This window comes from Chiloscyllium punctatum, chromosome 1 (genome assembly GCF_047496795.1).
Source record: "Chiloscyllium punctatum isolate Juve2018m chromosome 1, sChiPun1.3, whole genome shotgun sequence".
In the NCBI taxonomy this organism is placed as follows: Eukaryota; Metazoa; Chordata; class Chondrichthyes; order Orectolobiformes; family Hemiscylliidae; genus Chiloscyllium; species Chiloscyllium punctatum.
Window position 1 is genome coordinate 78,801,715 of NC_092739.1, and position 21,779 is coordinate 78,823,493.

The 21,779-nt window shown below is 42.5% G+C and overlaps 1 protein-coding gene and 1 non-coding gene across 2 annotated transcripts in view; both read right to left on the bottom strand.

Moving 5' to 3' along the window:
* LOC140478755 (cyclic nucleotide-binding domain-containing protein 2-like) overlaps positions 1-21,779 on the bottom strand; it is a 90,346-nt gene that overhangs the window by 50,207 nt on the left and 18,360 nt on the right. The window contains exon 3 of the mRNA XM_072572096.1: positions 10,774-10,885. Within this exon, the coding sequence (XP_072428197.1) occupies positions 10,774-10,885 (112 nt within the window). The remainder of the gene's footprint in view (positions 1-10,773; positions 10,886-21,779) is intronic.
* Positions 12,018-12,120, bottom strand: LOC140483066 (U6 spliceosomal RNA). The gene has a single exon (XR_011961879.1). It is a non-coding gene; the product is annotated as a U6 spliceosomal RNA (small nuclear RNA).

The following is a 21,779-nucleotide window of genomic DNA, read 5'->3' on the forward strand; positions in this document are numbered from 1 at the left end:
GTAATTCAAGAGAAAATTCACAGTCATTTGTAAATTAGTGGACTGTTGGATAAAAGACAGGAAATAGAATGTACTTGATAATGGTTGTTTTTCAAACTGGTGGATGGTATACAATGGATTCCCTAGAGGTTGACAGAAGTATTCAAGAGCATGAAGAGGCTAGACAGAATGGGTAGATAAAAATTACTTATATTGGAAGAATGGTGACAAGCTAGAGGACAGCAATTTAAGCTAATTGCCCAAAGATTCAATGGCAATATGAAGAATACATTTTTTTTCATAGGGGAAGTGGTTGGACTGCATTGACTGATGGTGCCTTGCATTATGACAATATCAGAAGCAGTGAACACTGCACAGCTCTTATGGAAACAAAGATGTTGTGTGGCACAATCTCCATCCTAAAGGAAACAGATCTCAAACAGGTGTAGTAACACAAAACTAGACATCCATGAGGCACTGTGAAGCATCAATAGCAGAATTGTATTTGACAACAATTAGTAACATAATCTGACATATCCTCCACTCTGAAATTACTAACAGGCCAGGCAATCAAATCTAGTTCCAATGAAAAGTACAGGAAGCACACCAGAAGCACGACCAACCATGTCCAAAAATGAGGTCCCAGTTTGGTGAAGTCATGACAGAGCAATATGTGAATGCCAAGCAGGAGAAACAGCATGTATTACATGGAACTGGCTGGCACAGTAGTTAACACCTCTCAATGCCAGGAACCTGGGTTCAATTCCAGCTTTGAGCAACAGTCCGTATGGAGTTTGCACGTTCTCCCCGTGTTTACGTGGGTTTCTTCTGCATGCTCCAGTTTCCTCCCATAGTCAAAAGATGTGCAGGTTAGATTGCTTGGCTGTGCTTGAAAAAGAATTGTCCCATAGCATCCACAAAGGTGTAGGCTTGGTGGATTTGTCATTGTAAATGGGGTTACAGGGATAGGGTGAGATGCTCTTCACAGATCAATGCATACTCAATGGACTAAATGGCCTCTAACTTCACTGATCAGATTCGATGATACTATGAACTAAGTATTCCCACATACAATGGATCAGATCTGAGCTCTTAAATCCTGCACCATCCAGCCATGAATGGCAGTGGACAATGAAACAGCAGGAGGTGAAGGATTTACATATATTGCCATTTTCAATGATGTGGAAGCCCAGCACACCAATAAAAAAGAGAAGTGATGTACTTGCAACAATCTTCAGCCAGGCATGCCAAGTGGAGGAGATTCCCAACATCATAGATGTCAGTCTTTCACCAAGTCAGTTAACTCTACATGCCATCACAGAATGGCTGAAAACACTGAATGTGGTAAAATCTAAGGACCTTGAAAATGTTCTGCCGAAAGTACTAAAGATTTGTGCTCCAGAACTAACTGTGCTCCTAATCAAAGGGTATGGTGCTGGAAAAGCAGGCAGCATCCAAGGAGCAGGAGAGTAGATGTTTCAAACATAATCCCTTCATTAGGAATGGGGTGGGGAGGGGTTGGCCCAAAGTGCTCTTAGCCAAGTACTTTCAGAAGAAGTCTGGTGAGGTGTATCTTTGTCATCTTGTGTAACTTGTGTCATCTTTAATATTTTGAACAAGTGTTGTGGTGAGTTTCTCACTGGGTTGCAGCAAGTTGACAATTAAGAAACATTATTGCTCATGAAAGATCCTGCGAATGGCCCAACTCACTTCATTAATATTCAACTTTCTATCCAATCAAATGTGTTATACATCAAGAAAACTCAACACTAAAATCAGAGCGGGTATCTCATAGCTCACCGCTTATTCTCACTCAAAGTTGCTTAGGACCAAAAGCATGTACCCCTCATCCACAGACACAGACTGCCCACAAAGGCACTTAGAGCAGAGGAGAGGTTACACATTAGCATATTAATTAAAATGAATTTCTCCAAGCCATTACAGTACTGAAGACAGTGAGGGAGCTTTACACTTGGATAAGCACAAACTCCAATGCTGGAGACCAAGAAATGCGATAACTAGTAAAAAGACAGGTGCTCAGCGCAAAGATACAGGAGATGAACCAGTTCTTTTTAAAGGAAACACAAAACAAAAATCTTAAAACATGCCAGCAATAGTATTAAAATAGTAAAGCATGGTGGCAATAAGGGAGACTTCAAATCCTTGATCTGAAGTCAGGTTATAGTCCATGTGGCACAAGAGGGAAGATTCCAAAAGTCAGAACAGAACCTCAGAAGACTTGAACAACAAAGTAACCCAGCAGGAAGACTCTGGAGAACAAACAGTTTCAATTGGGCTGCATGAATGATGCATGCTAAGAAAGAAAGGAACAAAATCGTATCAGTGCATTTCTGTTCACAGTTGAGCCTATAGCCAATAATGTCCTCAAGAGGCAGAGTGTAGGAATACTATTGACTTTGAAGCTTTAATTTAGGGATTCATGCTTTAGAACAATGGAAAAGCTAGTGTTAGTGATGTTTAATTAATGGTCCCATTATCTACAAGTATCAATTGTAGTGTTTTTAACAGATTTCTACAGATTAATAGGTGCTGCAAATATAGATGATTAAAAGAATACTTATTTAGGAATTGCACCACTGTAGGTGAAATAACTCCACAGACGCTGGTATCCTGTCATCAAAGTCATCCTTTATTTACACGTGGAGAGTCCTTGGCACTGATCCAGCTCCCTCAGAGCCAGCTGCCAGAGTGAACAAGATGTCTGACACTCCTGATCTTTTTTCTTTCTTTTTTTCTCTCAAAACAGTGAAGGGGAGGGTAGGGACTAAATCAAAATAGAGTTGGAGGGGGAAATAATGCACTCTACTCCCTGCGGCGCCAACCTCTCCCTGAACAACTCCAGGGTGTTGGTGGACACCGCGTGCTCCTTTTCCAAGGACACCCGGGCTCTAATGTATTGTAGCTTTTTATTTTTTTCTCTCTTTTTTCTTTTCTTCTTTTTCTTTCTTTTTTTTAACCCCCCACACTACCGCCTAACTGCGGTAGTGCTTATATTTGTCCCAGCACCCATGGTGCGTGTGTGCAGGTGTGAACCACAGTGAAAGACACAAGGTGCACAAATCTTTATTCAATTGCCACCACCAGGAAAATAGGAAAACACCTGAGTGGCCAGTGACAAGCATTGCCCTTCACATCAAAGGGCAATGCAGTGATCAAAACAGTGAAGGGGAGGGTAGAGACTAAATCAAAATAGAGTTGGAGGGAGAAATAATGCACTCCACTCCCTGCGGCGCCTGCCTCTCCCTGAATGACTCCAGGGTGTTGGTGGACACCGCGTGCTCCTTCTCCAAGGACACCCGGGCTCTAATGTAACCGCAGAAGAGGGGCAGGCAGTCGGCCCTAACGACCCCCTCCACGGCCCGCTGTCTGGACCTGTTGATGGCCAGTTTGGCCAGGCCCAGGAACAGACCCACGAGGGGGTCTTCGGACCTGCCCTCCCTCCTCCGTACCAGATGGCCGAAGATCAGGAGCATGGGACTGAAGTGCAACCAAAAGCAGAGGAGGAGGTTTTTAAGAAAATCAAAAAGGGAGTGCAAACGCCCACACCCAATATATACATGGTCCACAGACTCCACAGCGCCACAGAACAAGGACACTCCTGATCTTATCTGTCAGCCAGACCTCCTTGATTGGAAGAAGTTAATAGCTCTGATCAGGGAACTCATATTCTATGAGGTCCACGTGGCTGATCTTCTTACAATTAGGCACTGGGGAGAAAAACCATTCAATTTTCTTCAGTCAAAAAGGGAGCTAACATTGGGGCAAGTATTTCAAATGTGACTCAGGCTCAAGAATTAGTCCATTCTTGAACGAAACAGTAGGCCCTGAGATGGTATCATCACTCTTCCACAAACTAAGCAAAATGCCAAAATAACTGAAAATGACACCATCACTCTCAGTCAAATGGAAAAGCAGAGAGGGCTGTCAAAACTGTAAAGTTGCTAATGTCCAAGAGTGCCAACTGGGAATTTATATTACTATGCTGCAGTCCAACACAATTAATCAATCGATATTTACTGGCAAAATTATCCAAGGGAAGATTAAAACAGAAATAGCAATCTCAAGCTGAATATAAAATCTCAGGACTATGAGGGACAAAGGAAACATACTTGTACTATCAAATACCATTGAGAGGGCTACAGCAATTCCAAGAATAGTAGAAAATTATTGCCCTCATGTGAAAATCAATTAAACCAAATTTGGACGAACAGTCGTTGTTTGAAGCTATCTCGACCTGTGAGATTCAGACTTTGAGGAGTGAAGGGGTGAGATGATGTTAATAATGATAATGTAAATAATTAAAAACAATTTACTGGAATTATGTAAACAGATAAGAGAGAAACTTGGGGAAAGATGTAGAAGGAAAATGAATAGGCATTAAATCTATTCAGGGTCCCAGCATCTGCTGCACTCTAGGGTAGTGAATTCCACAAATACTTGATCCTTTGAGAGAAGTAATTCCTGCTCACCTCTGTCTTAAATCCGCCATGCTCAGCCTAAAACTACCAAGGGAAATGTCTGCTCAGCATCTACTTTGCCAATCCCTTATATACCTCAATTAGATCTCTTCTCACCCTTCTGAACATGAAAGAGTGTAGGCCTGAACTGTTCGATCTCTCCTCATTAAAACAAGCCTTTCATCTCTAGAGTTAGTCTAATGAACCTTCCCTGAACCACCTCCGATGCAATTATATCTTTCCTCAGGTCAGGAATGCAAAACTGAATGCAGTACTGCAGAAGTCATTTTACCAATACAGTCCTGAAGACAGTGAGAATGCCTAATTCGAGGATAAGGATGAACTCAGAATGCTGGAGAGTCAGAAAAGTGGCATTCTAGGAAAAGGAAAGCAGCCTCAATAGAGTACATGTGTAAACACCCAATGTCTAGATAGAGAAAAGATGACCCAGTGTGTTCTTAAAGCATCCAGAAAATAGAATTCATCTAAATGTATGTGAGCAGTGGTGTTAGCCTATTAAAGCAATACCTTCATGGAACAAATGGGACCTGGCTAAGATTTATAGGTCATAATTTTCCCTTTTTGCTTAAAATGTAGGGGTACGCGTGTTAGGTGAGACTAACATATCATCCCCACTGCCCACACCAATCAGTTAATTAAGAGATAAAAAGTGAGGTGTTGGAAAAGCATATCGGATCAGGCAGCATCTAAGCAGCGGGAGAATCAACATTTCAAGTATAAGCCCTTCATCAGGAATGTTGGGGGGTGGGGGTTAAATGGGGCAGAGAGATAAATAGGAGGGTGGGCGTTGAGCTGGGGGGAAGGTAACTGCGAAGGTAATAGGTAAATGCAGGTGGGGATGATGGTGATAGGTCGGAAGGGAGGTAGGAGCGGATAGGTGGAGAGAAAGATGGACAGGTGGGACAGCTCAGGACAGCGGTACCAAATTGGAGGGTTGGATCTAGGTTGAGGTGGGGGGAGGGACGATGAGGAAACTGGTGAAATCGATGTTGATGCCCTGTGGTTGGAGGGTCACAAGGCTGAAGATGAGGCGTTCTTCCTCCAGGCTTCATGTGGCTTGGATTTGGCGGAGGAGGAAACCCAGGACTTGTATGCCCTTGGCAGAGTGGGAGGGGGAGTTGAAATGTTCAGCCAAAGGGCAGTGGGGCTGTTTGGTGCGTGTATCCCAGAGATGTTCCCTGAAACATTCTGCAAGTAGGTGTCCTGTCTCCCTGATGTAGAGGAGGCCACATTGAGAGCAACGGACATAGTAGATGAGGTGTTTGGACATGCAATAAAATCTCAGCTGGATGTGGAAGGCCCCTTTGGGGCCTTGGATGGAGGCGAGGGGGGAGGTGTGGTGTTGCAGGTTTTACACCTCTCACGGTAGCAAGAGAAGGTGCTGGGAGTGGAGGGTGGGTTGGTGGGTGGCATGGACCTAACGAAGGAATGGTCTCTGCAAAATGCCAACAGAAGTGGGGAAGGAAATATATCTCTGGCGGTGGGGTCTGATTGTAGGTGGCAGAAATGGCAGACATTAATGTGCTGCGTCTGGAGATTAGTAGGGTAGAAGGTGAGGACTGGGTGGGGGGGTTGGGGAGAGAGGCGTTCTATCATTGTTGCAATTGAAGGGGTGAGTTTCAAGGGCAGAGGTGCGGGAAGTGGAAGAAATGCACTGGAGGGCACTGTTGATCTTATGGGAAGGGAATATAAACTATAAGTAAGTCTCTCAACCTATAAGATCCTTGTGTCACAGTGATAGTGTCCATACTTCTGGGCCAGAGGTTCAGGTTCAAGTCCCACATCCCCCAGACATGTGTCTGTTTGAACAGATTGATCAAAAGTATCAATATTATCAACCGATGTCAAACCTTGAAACTGGCATCCAAGGTCACCAGATGCTGTTAGCCAATCAAGGCATGAAGGCAGCAGCTTCTGGGGCCTAAGAAAATGCATGCCAAAGTCTACTCCTCAAGGGATCCAACAGCAAGAAGTTTCATACTCCTGCCAACAGCTGGGTGTTTCAGGGAGATGTTTTAGAGGCAAGAGCAGCAGTTGGCTTTTAGAGGTTATCCCCCGACCCCAACTGTTCCACCACTTCCTCTCACCTCAGCAGGCAGGTTGCTCTAGTTTCGTAGTTGCCAGGTAGCAACCTTTCCTGCTCATCAGAGAGACAGGTAATTAGAGAGGTGATAAGTTGAGGCCTCTCGTGGCTGCTAATTAACCACTTAAGGACCTTAATTGGTGGCAGGTCGAGATGAGTGCCCAGAATTTAATCAATGATATGGTAAGAAGGGGTTGAGAGTCTCACTAAGGCCAGCTCCCTCTGATTATTCCCCCTGATTGCCAAGTCCCACCTCCAGGGAGAGGAAAATTGCTCCCCTCATCTTCAAGTAATGACACAACCTGATTAAGTTCATACATGTTGTCTCCCTGTCATTAGATTTGATACATGAGAGACAACGTTTCAAGCTGTGTAGAAAATAAACAGTCGACTTGCCTCTAGAAACTGTAGAATAACATACAAACAATTTTAATTTGCCAGTCTTAATTTTTGTTTTTTTTCCTGGTGGAGGATCTTGCTGGTAAGGATAACAATTCCCTTCCTTTGCTGCCCTCAGAAGGTGATACTAGTGCTAGTACCGTTGCAGCAGTTTTAATGCAACTGAATGACTTGCTAGGTTAAGGAAAAGTCAATCATAATGGTGTGAGATTGGAGTCATATATTGTTCAAACTGAGTAAGAATGCAGCTTTTCCCTAAGCTTAGTAGTGAACTGGATCGGATTTTATGATAACTTGCATGGATAGATGTATCTCTAATAACACTCAAGAAGCTTGATACCATCCAAGACAAAGCAAATTGCTTGATTGGCACCACATCCACAAACATCTACTCCCTCCACCACAGACATTCAGTAACAGCAGTGCGTAATATCAACAAGATGCATTGCAGAAATTTGCCAAAGATTCTTAGACAGCACCTTCCAAACCCAAGCTCATTTCCATCTAGAAGGATTAGGGCTGCAGATACATGGGAGCACCCTCCAAGACATTTACCATCCTGATTTAGAAATATATAATTGTTCCTTCACTGTCACTCCATCAAAATCCTTGAATTGCCTCACTAACAGCATTGTGGGTCAACCTACAGCACAAGGACTGCAGCAGTTCAAGAAGGCAGCTCACTACCACCTTCCCGAAGGGGAAAGGTAATAGATGCTGGTCAGCCAGTGACGCCAATATCTCACAAATGAATTTTTAAAAAGCAAACAGCTTTTCATATCTTTTACAACTCGTCTGGTCAGCGTTGTCCACAACTCATGGGTGAATAAAAGTAAACTGAATTTAAACCCTCAGAAAGCTATAATGTATTTGAGTTTAGGCTGTCTGGATTTTCAGTCCCATGAGATTTTGAGTATATGTCTGAGACAGCAAAGGAGAAAGTTGTTCGACATAATGTCCTCACTAGCCTATGTTGTCCAGTTTTCACCACAGAAGAGGGATGCACTGAGGACACAGGATTGCTAGGCTCATAGTTTGATGTCTCCATCAAGTTGCTGTATCTCAAAACACTTACTCAGGATGAACTAACAACTGCAGATTTTATGATGCATTGGTTTATTTTGATTTGGAGATGCCGGTGTTGGACTGGAGTGTACAAAATTTAAAATCACACAACATCCGGCAAGCTGCCCGGCTTTCAGGACAACTCCCTACAACCCTGTCACGGTAGGCGCTGCAAGACATGTCAGAGTGTGGACATGGACACCACCTTTACACGTGGGGACACCTCCCAACATGTACGTGGTGACTCAGCCAACGGTGTCTATCTTATACGTTGCATCAAGGATGCCCTGAGGCTTGGTACATTGGGGAAACTGAGCAAAGGCCATGGCAATGGATGAATGAGCACCGCACAACAATCAACAGACCGGAGTATTCCCTCCCAGTTGCGGAACATTTCAATTGTCCAGGACATTCGACCACAGAGCTTCAGGTGACCATCCTCCAAGGCGGACTTCGGGACAGGCAGCAGAGAAAAGTGGCCTAGCAGAGGCTCCCATACCCATAGGGAGGACCTGAACCAGGACCTAGGGTTCATGGCACATTACAGGTGACCACCCTTGCACTATACACACACACACACACTCCTATACACACACATACACACGGACACACATATACACAGACACGCACACAGACACACACACACCCTTACAGACACACACACTCCCACACTCACACAGGCATCCTCTCAGAGACTTAGACCACTCTACACTCATGCACACATATATACACTCTCTCTCACAGACACTCACAACCCCCTACTCCAGACACACACACACACTCCCACACACACATGCACCCCCTCACAGACTTAAGACACTCACTACACACACATATATACACTCTCTCACACACACACAACCCCCAACCAGACAGACACACACACAGACAGACACAAAGACCCACATGCACACATATATTTTGTGGGGTGAATTTGTACTTGCAGAGTTACATTGTACTTTGCTCAAAAACTGCATGAATTTATGTAAAACTCCGTTATCTCACTTTTTAGATTAGAATCAGTCTAAACATCATGGCATAGACAGAGAACACAGGGGGCTAACGTCTTCAACATATTGTCTAGCTAACACCAATTGTTACAGTTAACCTGAGAATGCAACTTTTAAAAAAAGGTTTTGTGATTTACACATGAAAGAAGTGAAACTATCATGGTATTCAAACAGATGAAAGACTCAACAGACAATCAAGGTATTTTTCAATGTATAATTTCAGTTACATCACACTGTAAATTTTTGCTATAAATTCGGTGCCTTACAATTGTGTCCTCCACAATCACCTGATGAAGGAGTGGTGCTCTGAAAGCTAGTGCTTCCAATTAAACCTGTTGGACTATAACCTGGTGTTGTGTGATTTTTAACTTTGGTTTATTTTAGCATCGAGTGGTGATGTTACTAGTATTGGATTAGTGCTCCAGAAGCCCAGGCTAATGGCCTGGACAATTGAGTTCAAGTCCCACACAGCTGATGATGAAATTTGAATCCAATTAATGAATCTAGAATTAAAACTTAGTCTAATGGGGACTATGAAACCATTGTCCATTGTTGTAAAAACCTACCTGTTTACAAATATTCTTGAGGGAAGGAAATCTGTGTCCTTACGTGGTTTGACCTACATGTGACTCCAGATCCACAGCAACGTGATTGACTCTTGAATCCTCTCTAAAATAGTCGAACAAGCTGACAGTTGCATAAAACCACTGTGCTATCTGAGAAAGGAATGAAACTAGATGGAGCACCGAGCATTGACCCAGGTATTGCAAACAGCAATGGCAAACTCAACACTATTGACCCTACAAACACCTCTTACTAAAGTTTGGGAGCTTATGCTAAAATTGGAAGAGCTGTCTCTCAGACCAGTCAAGTAGAAGCCTGAGAAAGTCATACTCACAGAATCATACAGATAATGCTTCAGGTCCTGCCAGTACTATTCCTGGCTATTTCATTTACCACCAGACCAACAGAGGTGGACCCCTCGGATGCTGCCTGACCTGCTGTGCTTTTCCAGCACCACTCTAATCTAGACTCTGGTTTCCAGCATCTGCAGTCCTTGTTTTTACCATCAGCGGCAGACATATAGTGATATTCAGTCTAAACTCTGCAGTCCTGTCACATTCAGTCATCAATGGGGATGAAAAATCAAGCTCAATCAACTGGAGGAGGAGCTCCACAATGCCTCAATCCTTAATGATTGGGGACCCAAGTGCCTTAGTGCAAAAAGATATGGCTAAAGCATTGACATCCATCTTCAGTCAGAAATGTCAACTGGATGGTCCATCTCAGCCTCCTGTGGAGGTTCCCAATATTGCAGATTTCAGTATGCAGTCAGTTCAGGCTGAGGAGAGAGCCCAGGATAACAGTGGCCCAAATTCTGTTGAGGGACTTGAAGGACCCCATACAATTTAGCTTTCAATTTAGGGAGCATCACCTTGGTATCTAACAGGTTTTACTGTAACATATGGTTCAGTAAGGTTGCATTTAAAATTATATTGACATCATAATGATAATATAGGGCAAAGTAATGAGTCAAGCTTCTGAGAAAGAGTAATCTTGAAATTGCCATATAGCAGTCAAAGGAGTGAAAAATCTTACTTGAATTTTAACACTTTTTAACGTCTGTTTCACACTCTACAAAGAGAGTTGAAATTCAAGCAGGTTTCAACCTATACTGTACATAATCTAAACTTAAACAAAATATTGAGCAGAAAGTTACATAAATGATACCACTAACAGTTTTGTTCTTTGTGAAATTGTGAATGTTGAAGAGCAGTTCCTTGTCAAGATTCGACTGTCTTGTCAGGTGATACGTCACCCATTTTGTTACCTTGGCCTTTTGAATGTACCTGGAAAACAAAAAAAATTCACCAAGTTACAGGTATTGCTGATATTTGGATAACTTTATTACGATAATATCTTTATATATCAGACCATAAGACCATAAGAAATAGTAACAATAGTAGGTCATTCGGCCCGTCAATTTAGCTCTGCCATTCAATAGGTTCATGGCTGATCTGACATTCCTCACTTCGACTTACCTGCCTTTTTCCAAAAACCTTTGATTCCCCAACTAATCAAGAATCTATCACAACATATACACCAGGAATCTACCTCCATGGCTGTCTTTGGCAAGGAGTTCCAAAGACTCACAGCTCTCTGAGAAAAGAAATTCCTCCTCATCTCAGTCTTAAATTGGCACCCATAATTCTGAGACTATGCTCCCTGGTCCAGGACTTTCCTATGAAGGGGAGCATCTTTTCAACATTTACCTTGTCAAGCCCTTTATGAATCCTGTATGTTTCTGTGAGGTCACCTCTCATTCTTCTAAACTCCAATCAGTAAAGACCTAACCTCTTTAATCTTTGCTCATAAGACAATCCGTCCACATCGAGGACCACCCTAGTGAACCTTCTCTGAACCATTTCCAATGAAATTTTATCTTTTCTTGAATAAGGCTACCACAACTGCTCACAGTACGAGTAGTTCTGCTATAATGCACATTTTGTCAATGCGAATTTGAATAACGCTATTGATGAATTGCGGACACTGTTTCTAAAACATGAACATTTAAACTGTGTATTGGTTATAACATTAGTTAAACATTAGTTTAAATGGTGTTGCTATTACGCAATTTTCTTATAACATGGGATTGCATGAGAACAGAACCAACGTATTATAGCAGAGCTAACTGTACTCCACAGCACCTTGTATAGTTGTAGTATAACTTTCTTACCTGATACTCCAATTCCCTTGAAATAAGGGCCAATACTCTATTTGCCTTCCTGATTTCCTGCTACACTCGGGTGCTAGCTTTCTGTGTTCAATGCGCAAGTACCCCCAAGTCCCTTTGCATTGCAGCTTTTAGCAGTTTGTTTTCCATTTAAATATTACTCTTCTTCTGTTCTCCCTTCTAAAATGTACAACTTCCCATATGATATTCCATTTGCTAACTTTTTAGGCCAATCGGCTTATAGTTACCCACTTTTTGAATGCTTCACAAATTTGTGTATCATCCTAGTAGAGGGGCCATGTTAATCCTCTCTGTATCTTTCCAGTTTTAGTAAATGTGCTGCTGCAGTTCATGTCTTTTTGAGCAGCAGCGTCACATTAGCAGTTTTTCAATTCTCTGGTACTTCTCCAGAATCCAAGATTTTTTTGGAAAATTACAATCAATACATTCACTGTCTTCATATCTACCTTTTTCACAATCCTAGAATGCAAACCTTCAGGGCCAAGGGACTTAACTGCCTTTACCCACCATTAGTTTGTCTAGTCCAGCTTCTCTAGTGGAGGTACTCAATCTCTCCCTTTGTTCTTTACTATTAATGGAGTGTTCAAAATATCTTCTACCTTAAAAACTGATATATAATATCAGTTAACTCTTCTGTTATTTTCTTGTCCCATAACTGTCTCTCCAGATTCATTTTGTAAAGGGTCTGTGTTCACTTTGACCTTCCCTTTCATTTTTATATATTTAAAGAGGTTCTTATTGCCAGTTTTGAGATTCCTTGTCAGTTTGCCCTTGCAATTTATTTTCTTTCTTTTTAATATATTTTTGGTCCTCCTTTGCGGGATTCTGAATTTATCTCAGTCTTCTTAGCTGTCATAATGCTACTATTATAGTGAGGTTTTTATAAGTCAACTGTAGCTGAGCTCAAACTGAACATAATGGACAGAATGGTCAGATGGGGGCAGCACAGTGGTTCAGTGGTTAGCACTGCTGCCTCACAGTGCCAGGGACCCAGGTTTGATTCCAGCCTGGGGCGACAGTCTATGTGGAGTTTGCATGTTCTCTCTGTGTCTCTGTGGGTTTCCTCCGGGAGCTCTTGTTTCCTCCCACAGTCCAATGATGTGCAGGTTAGGTGAATTGGCTGTGCTAAATTGCCCATAGTGTGCAGGTTTGGAGCATTAGTCAGGGATAAGTATAGGGTAAATAAATATTGGAAATGTTATATGGGTGGGTAACGTTTCGGAGGGTTGGTGTAGACTTGTTGGGCTGAAGGGCCTGTTTCCACATTGTGGATTTTATGAGAACCTTAACCATCAAGGTAAGATGGGTTTGGATCTAGGCAGGGAGTTCAATCCCCTAAAAGAGACATGGGATCAAGATTTGCAGCAACGATGAATGCGATGGACAAGTGGTCTGAGGTGCATTTGTTTGAATGCAAGAAGTGTAGTTGGTAAGACAGATAAACTTACAGCTTGGATTAGTACCTGGGAGTAAGATGTTATTGCTATTACTGAGACTTAGTTGAGGAAAGGGCAAGATTGTCAACTAAATATCCCAGGATATAGATGCTTTAGGCGGGATAAAGAGGGAGGTAAAAGGGGTGGAGGAGCTGCATTTCTGGCCAGAGATGATATCATAGCAGTGCTCAGAAGGGCACAATGGAGGACTCGAACAGTGAGGCAATATGGGCTGAGCTCAGAAATAGAAAGGGTGTGGTAACAATGTTGGGGCTGCACTACAGGCCTCTCAACAGCGAGAGTGAGAGGTACAAATATGTAGACAGATTATGTAAGGTGTAGGAGCAACAGAGTGGTAGTAATGTGGGAGATTTTAATTTTCCCAACATTCACTGGGATTCACCTAGTGTTCGGGGTTTAGATGGAGCAGAATTTGTAAGGAGTATCTAGAAGTGTTTTATAGAGCAGTGTGTAAACAGTCCATCTCGGGAAGGGGCCATACTGCACCTGGTGTTGGGGAATGAGCATAGCCAGGTTGCTGAAGTTTCAGTCAGGAGTTACTTCGGGAATAGTGATCACAATTCCAAACATTTTCAAATACTAATGGAAAAAGACAAGGGTGGTCCTAAAGGAAGAGTGCTAAATTGGGTGAAGGCCAACAATAGCAAAATTGGGCATGAGCTAGGGAATGTGGATTGGGAGCAGCTGTTTGATGGTAAATCTATATTTGACATGTGGGCGGTTTTTAAAGAGTGGTTAATTAGAGTGCAGGACAGGCATGCCCCTGTGAAAATGAGGAATAGAAATGGCAAGATTAGGGAACCATGGATTGTGAGATTTGCTAAGAGGGAAAAGGAAGTACACATAAGTTCTAGGCAACTGAAAACAAATGAAGCGTTGGAAGAATATTGGGAAAGCAGCATGGTTTTGCACAGGGAAGGTCATGTCTTACCATATTAATAGAATTCTTTGAGGAAATGACAAAGTTGTTTGAAGGGCTGTGGATGCCATATTCATGGACTTCACTAAGGTATTTGATAAGGTTCTTCATCGCAGGCTGATGGAGGAAGTGAAGTCGCATGGGGTCCAGGGTGTACTGGCTAGATGGATAGAGAACTGGCTGGTCAATAGGGGACAGGGAGTAGTAGTGGAAGGGAGTTTCTCAAAATGGAGAATTGTGACCAGTGGCGTTCCGCAGGGATCTGTGCTGGGACCACTAGTGTTTGTGATATACATAAATGATCTGGAGGAAGGCATAGGTGGTCTGATTAACAAATTTGCAGATGACACTAAGATTGGTGGAGGAGCAGGTAATGAAGGGGACTGTCAGAGAATGCAGCAGAACATAGATGGATTGGAGAGTTGGGTGGAGAAATGGCAGATGGAGTTCAATCTTGGCAAATGTGAGATGATACATTTTGGAAGATCCAATTCTAAAGTGAACAATACGGTAAATGGAAAAGCCCTGGAAAAAATTAATGTACGAGAGATCTGAGTGTTCAGGTCCATTGTATCCTGAAGGTGCCAACACAGGTTGATAGAGTGGTCATGAAGGCATACTGCTTACTTTCCTTCATTGGACGGAATATTGAGTACAAAAGTTGGCAGGTCATGTTATTGTTGCATAGGGCTTTCGTTCGGCCACATTTGGAATACTGCATCTCGTTCTGATCGTCGTATTATCGAAAGGATGTGGATGCTTTGGAGAGGGTACAGAGGAGGTTCAGCAGGAATTTGCCTGGTATGGAGGGTACTAGCTACGAAGAGAGGTTGAGTAGATTAGGATCATTTTCATTAGAAAGGTGGAAGTTGTTTGAGATCTACAAAATAATGAGAGGTATAGACATGGAGGATAGCAAGAAGTTTTTTCCCTGAGTGGGGGATTCAGTTACTAGGGGTCATGAGTTCAAGGTCAGAGGGGAAAAGTTTAAGGGAGATTTGCATGGAAAGTTCCTTATGCAGAGGGTGGTGCATGTCTGGAATGCATTGACAGTGGACGTGGGAGAAACAGGCACGATAGCATCATTTAAGATGTATCTACACAGATACATGAATGGGCAGGGAGCAGAGGGATACAGATCTTGGAAAATAGGTGACAGGTTTAGATAGAGGATCTGGATCGGTGCAGGCTTAGAGGGCCAAATGCCTGTTCCTGCACTGTAATGTGCTTTGTTCTTTATTCTTTGTTCTAAGATTATCACATACACATCCACTTTCCATTAGGGCAGGTTTGCAGGTGAATGGGGTACCCAAGCCCTGTAGAAATGTTAAATAAGTAATTGTGATATGCAGCTGGGTCATTGATTGCTGCTTTAATGAATCATTCTGGCTTCAACATCCAGCAAAGCTATTCCTGAGCTATCCTCAACTCACCAGGATCAACAAGTAAATATTGAGATGAGCTTCTTGTGAATCTTGAATGCTGGAAAGCTTTTAATCAGTAAAAGTGAAGAGCTCCTGTCATGTGGATGGGAGTGACTGTTGTTCACAACCCTTCTGAGAGCAGGCTTCACTGCTTAACACGGGGGTTTCCAAATGCTTGAGACTCAGTCCATTGGTCTTGTATGTTATTCATCTTCAGCTACATTTCCCTCGTACCTGCCTTTATTGCAGCATGGAGCAGTTTAGAGAGCTCTGTTCTGTACTTTTGTTAGGAACAAGAGGGACAGTAACATCAGGGGTACAAAAAGAAGCAGAAACACCAGCTGTTTTCCCTCAGTCACGCACTATCCAAGAGTTCAGAGAAGATGGATACTGATATTCAGTTCCAAGGAGGTGTTATACAGGGCTTACAGCCTTTCTGACCTGTATCAGCACAAGTGCCTCACGAGGTTCAGACTCTGTCAGCAATTTGTTGCTGATATCTGGAACTAGACCCTCTTCCCCATAGAAGGTGGGCATACATCTACAATAGTTGTCATGTGTTTGTCACTCGAGTCACTCCTGCCACCACTACCCCCTCAAAGTTTGTATAGCATACCTGTGAAACATATGTTTGAGAAAATGACACAATGAGGGTAAGTTTTGACTGTCCAGAGTTTTGACTGTGGGAGAGAAGAATGAGACTTGAGCAGAGCCGTGCAGGAAAATGCAGGGAAGTCAGAGTATGGGACTTGGTACTTGAAAATGTAATACCACTCACCTTTCCCAACCTTCTGTGCTCCTGCATCCTATTGACGTACAACTCAGACGTTGGAATGTTTAGGAATCCTTCTTTTGACAGATTTAATCTGTCATCCTGCCCATCCTCTCTGATAGGACAGGAAACCCAGAAACAGGATGCTATCAAATGTGTTAGAGCCACAATAAAACTTGCTGTGGATTCCAAGGGTTCTCAAATCACTAAAAGCCCCATAATGTCAGCTTTAGTTTCAAAATGCTCCCCAAGAGGTCAACATATTAAAGTTGTAGGTTTTTGTACCTCCCAACCACTAAAGGGTTAAAATAATATATAAAGTATATATAGTATAAATCAATTTTGTCTTGTTCAGCACATTGGGCATTTAGGAGTTATCTAATCAGCAGTACATTTGGAGTTTTTAGCAGTCTAGCCAAGATTAATCTGTGAGGCTTGTAATATTAATGGTGCCACTATAAAGTAGTACTTCAAAGAAATTAATGGCTACAACATAACTGGTTATTGATCACATCAAAAAAGTAGTATTCGATAAAAATAAAAATTAATTGAATCAGATATAATCATCACTGCAATCATGTTAAATTGTTTATATTAAAGCATGGTATTCAGTTTCGTAAACAAAAAAATCACAATTTAGTGAATTATTTTATAAATATGACTAAACTTTCAGCAGATTTTCTCATACTATCTGACTAATTTCAATGGAAGATAATTGCACAGAAACTATTACATTGGCTCCAAAAGAAAAAATGCTGGAAAATCTCAGCAGGTCTGGCAGCATCTGTAAGGAGAGAAAAGAGCTGATGTTTTGAGTCTAACTGACCCTTTGATAAAAGGTCAGTTAGACTTGAAACATCAGCTCTTTTCTCTCCTTACAGATGCTGCCAGACCCGCTGAGATTTTCCAGCATTTTCTCTTTTGGTTTCAGATTCCAGCATCTGCAGTAATTTGCTTTTATCTATTACATTGGCTGTTTAACAAGAACAGAAATTGCTGGAGAAATTCAGCAGGTCTGGCAGGATCTGTGGATAGAGAAACAGAGTTAACATTTCAAGTTTGGTATGACTCTTCTTCCTCCAATATCTGAGCCAGCTCTTTAAGAGAGCCCTGCAGTTAGCTCCAGTCCACAACTAAATTGGACAAATCTTTCAAAGGGCTGGCATAGGCATGGAACAAATTAATTTCTTCTGCACTGTTGGAATATATTTTGATGACAACATCTTTGCAGCAGCTTCCTGAGTACTGAACCCCAACTTCAATGATTAATGTGCTCAAGTGTCTGGAAAGGGACTACAACTCATGATGTTCTGAAACCTACTGAGCCATAGCTGACCCCAATACAAACAGCTATTTCAGTTACCATTTCTATGGTTGATAATCCATTCTTTTAGAATGTTTTTACAATATAGAAATGTATAAAAGCAATTGCACAGCTTGAAAGTACACAATGTATAATGGTTTTCGTTGAAATAGTAAAGAAATGTCAAATTTAATGTTGATCTATGCATCTTGTTTTGTTTATGTCATATCTGTTTTGGACCAGGCCAGATCCCCTCAAAACATTTTAAGAAGGTATCCCAGACCCTAACTTATTTAGTTGTTTTAGTCAGACATAAGGTGGATATTTCAGGAGTGATGTAGCTGGTCAAACCACTCAGTTTTAAACAAAACAGAATTTATTTACAGATACTAAATGAAACATAACAAAAGGGAACAGACTACAGAAAAACTTAACCTATCTAAAAGCCCAACTGAATATCTCAACTTAATGTTGCTGTTCCAATTTTCGGCAATATCCCCTTAAACACATCCCTTGGCAAAAAAAGATAAATTGAAACACAGGTTCTTATAGGAGAGGTGTCAGCAAAAGAGAAAGGATCAGCCAGGGATCATTTGCTGAAGCATGTAACCTCTTTCCACTGCAGCTATTTCTCTAGGTAAAAACAATGACTGCAGATGCTGGAAACCAGATTCTGGATTAGTGGTGCTGGAAGAGCACAGCAGTTCAGGCAGCATCCAACGAGCAGCAAAATCGATGTTTCAGGCAAAAGCCCTTCATCAGGAATAAAGGCAGAGAGCCTGAAGGGTGGAGAGATAAGCTAAAGGAGGGTGGGGGTGGGGAGAAAGTAGCATAGAGTACAATAGGTGAGTAGGGGAGGGGATGAAGGTGATTGGTCAGGGAGGAGGGTGGAGTGGATAGGTGGAAAAGAAGATAGGCAAGTAGGACAAGTCAAGGGGACAGTGCTGAGCTGGAAGTTTGGAACTAGGGTGAGGTGGGGGAAGGGGAAATGAGGAAACTGTTGAAGTCCACATTGATGCCCTTGGGTTGAAGTGTTCCAAGGCGGATGATGAGGCGTTTTGCTCCGGGCGTCTGGCGGTGAAAGAGGCCCAGGACCTCCATGTCCTCAGCAGAGTGGGAGGGGGAGTTGAAATGTTGGGCCACAGGGCGGTGTGGTTGATTGGTGTGAGTGTCCCGGAGATGTTCCCTAAAGTGCTCTGCTAGGAGGCGTCCAGTCTCCCCAATGTAGAGGAGACCACATCGGGAGCAATGGATACAATAAATGATATTGGTGGATGTGCAGATGTGCAGATCTCTAGGTGCCTAGCTAAAACTAAACCAAACCAGAAAAATCCCTGAACTGGGAGAACTGGCTACTCACCTTTCATTGTACACTGCCAACAGCAAAGGTACCAGCACTAAACCCTGTCGAACTCCATAAGAAACAGTCTCCAGTCACAGAAACATCTCTCAACCATCACCTTCTGCTTCCTTCCTAATTAGTCTTGGAACCAAAATGCCACTTTGCCTTGGATCCTATTGAATACTCCTTGACCAGTCTGCCATAAGGGACCTTGTCAAAAGTCTTGTTAAAGTTCATATAGCCCACATTACCCTCATCAATAAGCTTGGCTACCTCCTCAAAACATTTGACCAAATTTGCTAAATGCAACCTTCCCTTAACAAATCCATGCTGACTATCCCTGATTAATCTGTGTCTGTCTAGTGCAGAAATATTTTGCCCCTCAGAATTACTCCTAATAACTTTTCCACCACTGAATGGCCTGTGATTTCCAAGTCTAACTCTTCTTGTCTTCTTTAATAATGTGACAACTTTAGGAGGTCTCCAGTCATAGAGCCATAGAGTCATAGAGATGTACAGCATGGAAACAGACCCTTCGGTCCAACCCGTCCATGCCGACCAGATATCCCAACCCAATCTAGTCCCACCTGCCAGCACCCGGCCCATATCCCTCCAAACCCTTCCTATTCATATACCCATCCAAAGGCCTCTTAAATGTTGTAATTGTACCACCCTCCATCACTTCCTCTGGCAGCTTATTCCATACACGTACCACCCTCTGTGTGAAAGTATTGCCCCTTAGGTCCCTTTTATATCTTTTGCCTCTCACCCTAAACCTATGCCCTCTTGTTCTGGACTCCCCGACCCCAGGGAAAAGACTTTGCCTATTTACCCTATCCATGCCCCTCATAATTTTGTAAACCTCTATAAGGTCACCCCTCGGCCTCCGACCCTCCAGGGAAAACAGCCCCAGCCTGTTCAGCCTCTCCCTGTAGCTCAAATCCTCCAACCCTGGCAATATCCTTGTAGATCTTTTCTGAACCATTTCAAGATTCACAACATCTTTCCGATAGGAAAGAGACCAAAATTGCACGCAATATTCCAACAGTGGCCTAACAATTTCCTATGCAGCAACATGACCTCCCAACTCCTGTACTTAATACTCTGACCAATAAAGGAAAGCATACCAAAAGCTTTTTTCACAATCCTCTCTACCTGTGACTCCACTTTCAAGGAGCTATGAACCTGCATTCCCACATCCAAATCATTTATGTGAATGACAAAAAGTAGAGGACCCAGCACCGATCCTTGTGGCACTCCAATGGTCACAGGCTTCCAGTCTGAAAAACAACCCTCTACCACTACCCCCTGTAGTGCGCAGATTCCTCAAGAACAAACCACGACAAGCAGACCAAACACAGCCAGAAACCCTAACCACCTTACCATATATCAAAGAAGTTTCAGAAATGACAGCCAGACTACTAAGACCCCTCGGAATCCTAGTAGCACACAAACCCACCAACACTCTCAAACAAAAACTAACAAACTTAAAAGACCCAGTATATCCCATGGACAAAACCAATGTCATCTACAAAATTCCTTGCCAGGACTGCCATAAACACTACATACGACAAACAAGAAGAAAGTTAGCCATCAGGATACACGAACACCAGCTAGCCACAAAAAGACATGACCCTCTCTCCCTTGTAGCCCTACACACAGATGAAAAAAGCCACCATTTCGACTGGGACAACACATCTATCCTGGGACAGGCTAAACAAAGGCATGCCAGAGAATTCCTTGAGGCCTGGCACTCCAACCACAATGCCATAAACAAACACATAGACCTAGATGCCATCTATTAATCCCTCAGAAAACAAACAGGAAATGACATCACCACAAACCCAGGAACCCCATCCAGGAGAAAGATATAAATAGAAAGCAGGAGACAACAGCTTCGCTTCACTTGGAGGTCGCCACTGATGATGTTACCTAGCCAGGTAATGAAACGGCTGGATATCAAACCTACAGCTCAGCGAGCAAACCTACACCCTGAATCAGCTGTAATGATTCGTATTATTTATCAGCTGAATTTGTGGTTTTTGTAAATTTGTGCTGTGTAAGTATAATGTAGTTGATTGGATGACATAAGGGTGGTGAACAGCAAGGGCAAACTAAAGTGTTATGTCAAAGTTTATTAAGGGCAAGAGACACGTGTCTTTCCAAGCAGGCAAGCAGGTCTTAATGAGTTAATTGAACAAACATGGGAAACGTGACTCATTTATCTTGTTTGCCAGTGGTCAAACTGATCATTTACTGGAAATGGGATAGTGTCAAAACTTCACACGTAAAGCTTCTTTACTTGGAAAGCGCATAAAAAGTCACCTCACAACAAAACCTTAACTAGCTTGGGGAGGCTAATTGATCAACAACTAGAAGCTGAGACCAAGTAGGCAGATCAAAGTAGGTCTGATCTTCCAGTAGGTCTGCAAAAGAGGGTTTACTTATGATTGTAAGCATTGCATGGGTAATATTTTTGCAGTACCTTTTGTAGTGTACTTTGATTTAATAAAGAATATTGGGTGTATCCTGTTGATAACTAGAATAAACCTGATTGTCCAGGAAAGGTGGGAATAAAACCCCACAACCCCATTACCATTTTCGTAAGTTTCCTCTGCATGGTCTCAAAAGCCTTGACATCTTCCTTAATGTATGGTATTCAGAATTAGTCACAATACACTAATTTGACTCGAGTCAGTGCATTATCATATTTTAGCATGTAAAAGCCTTCCTTTTGTATTTTATGCTTCCAGTTATAGAATCATGGGTTTC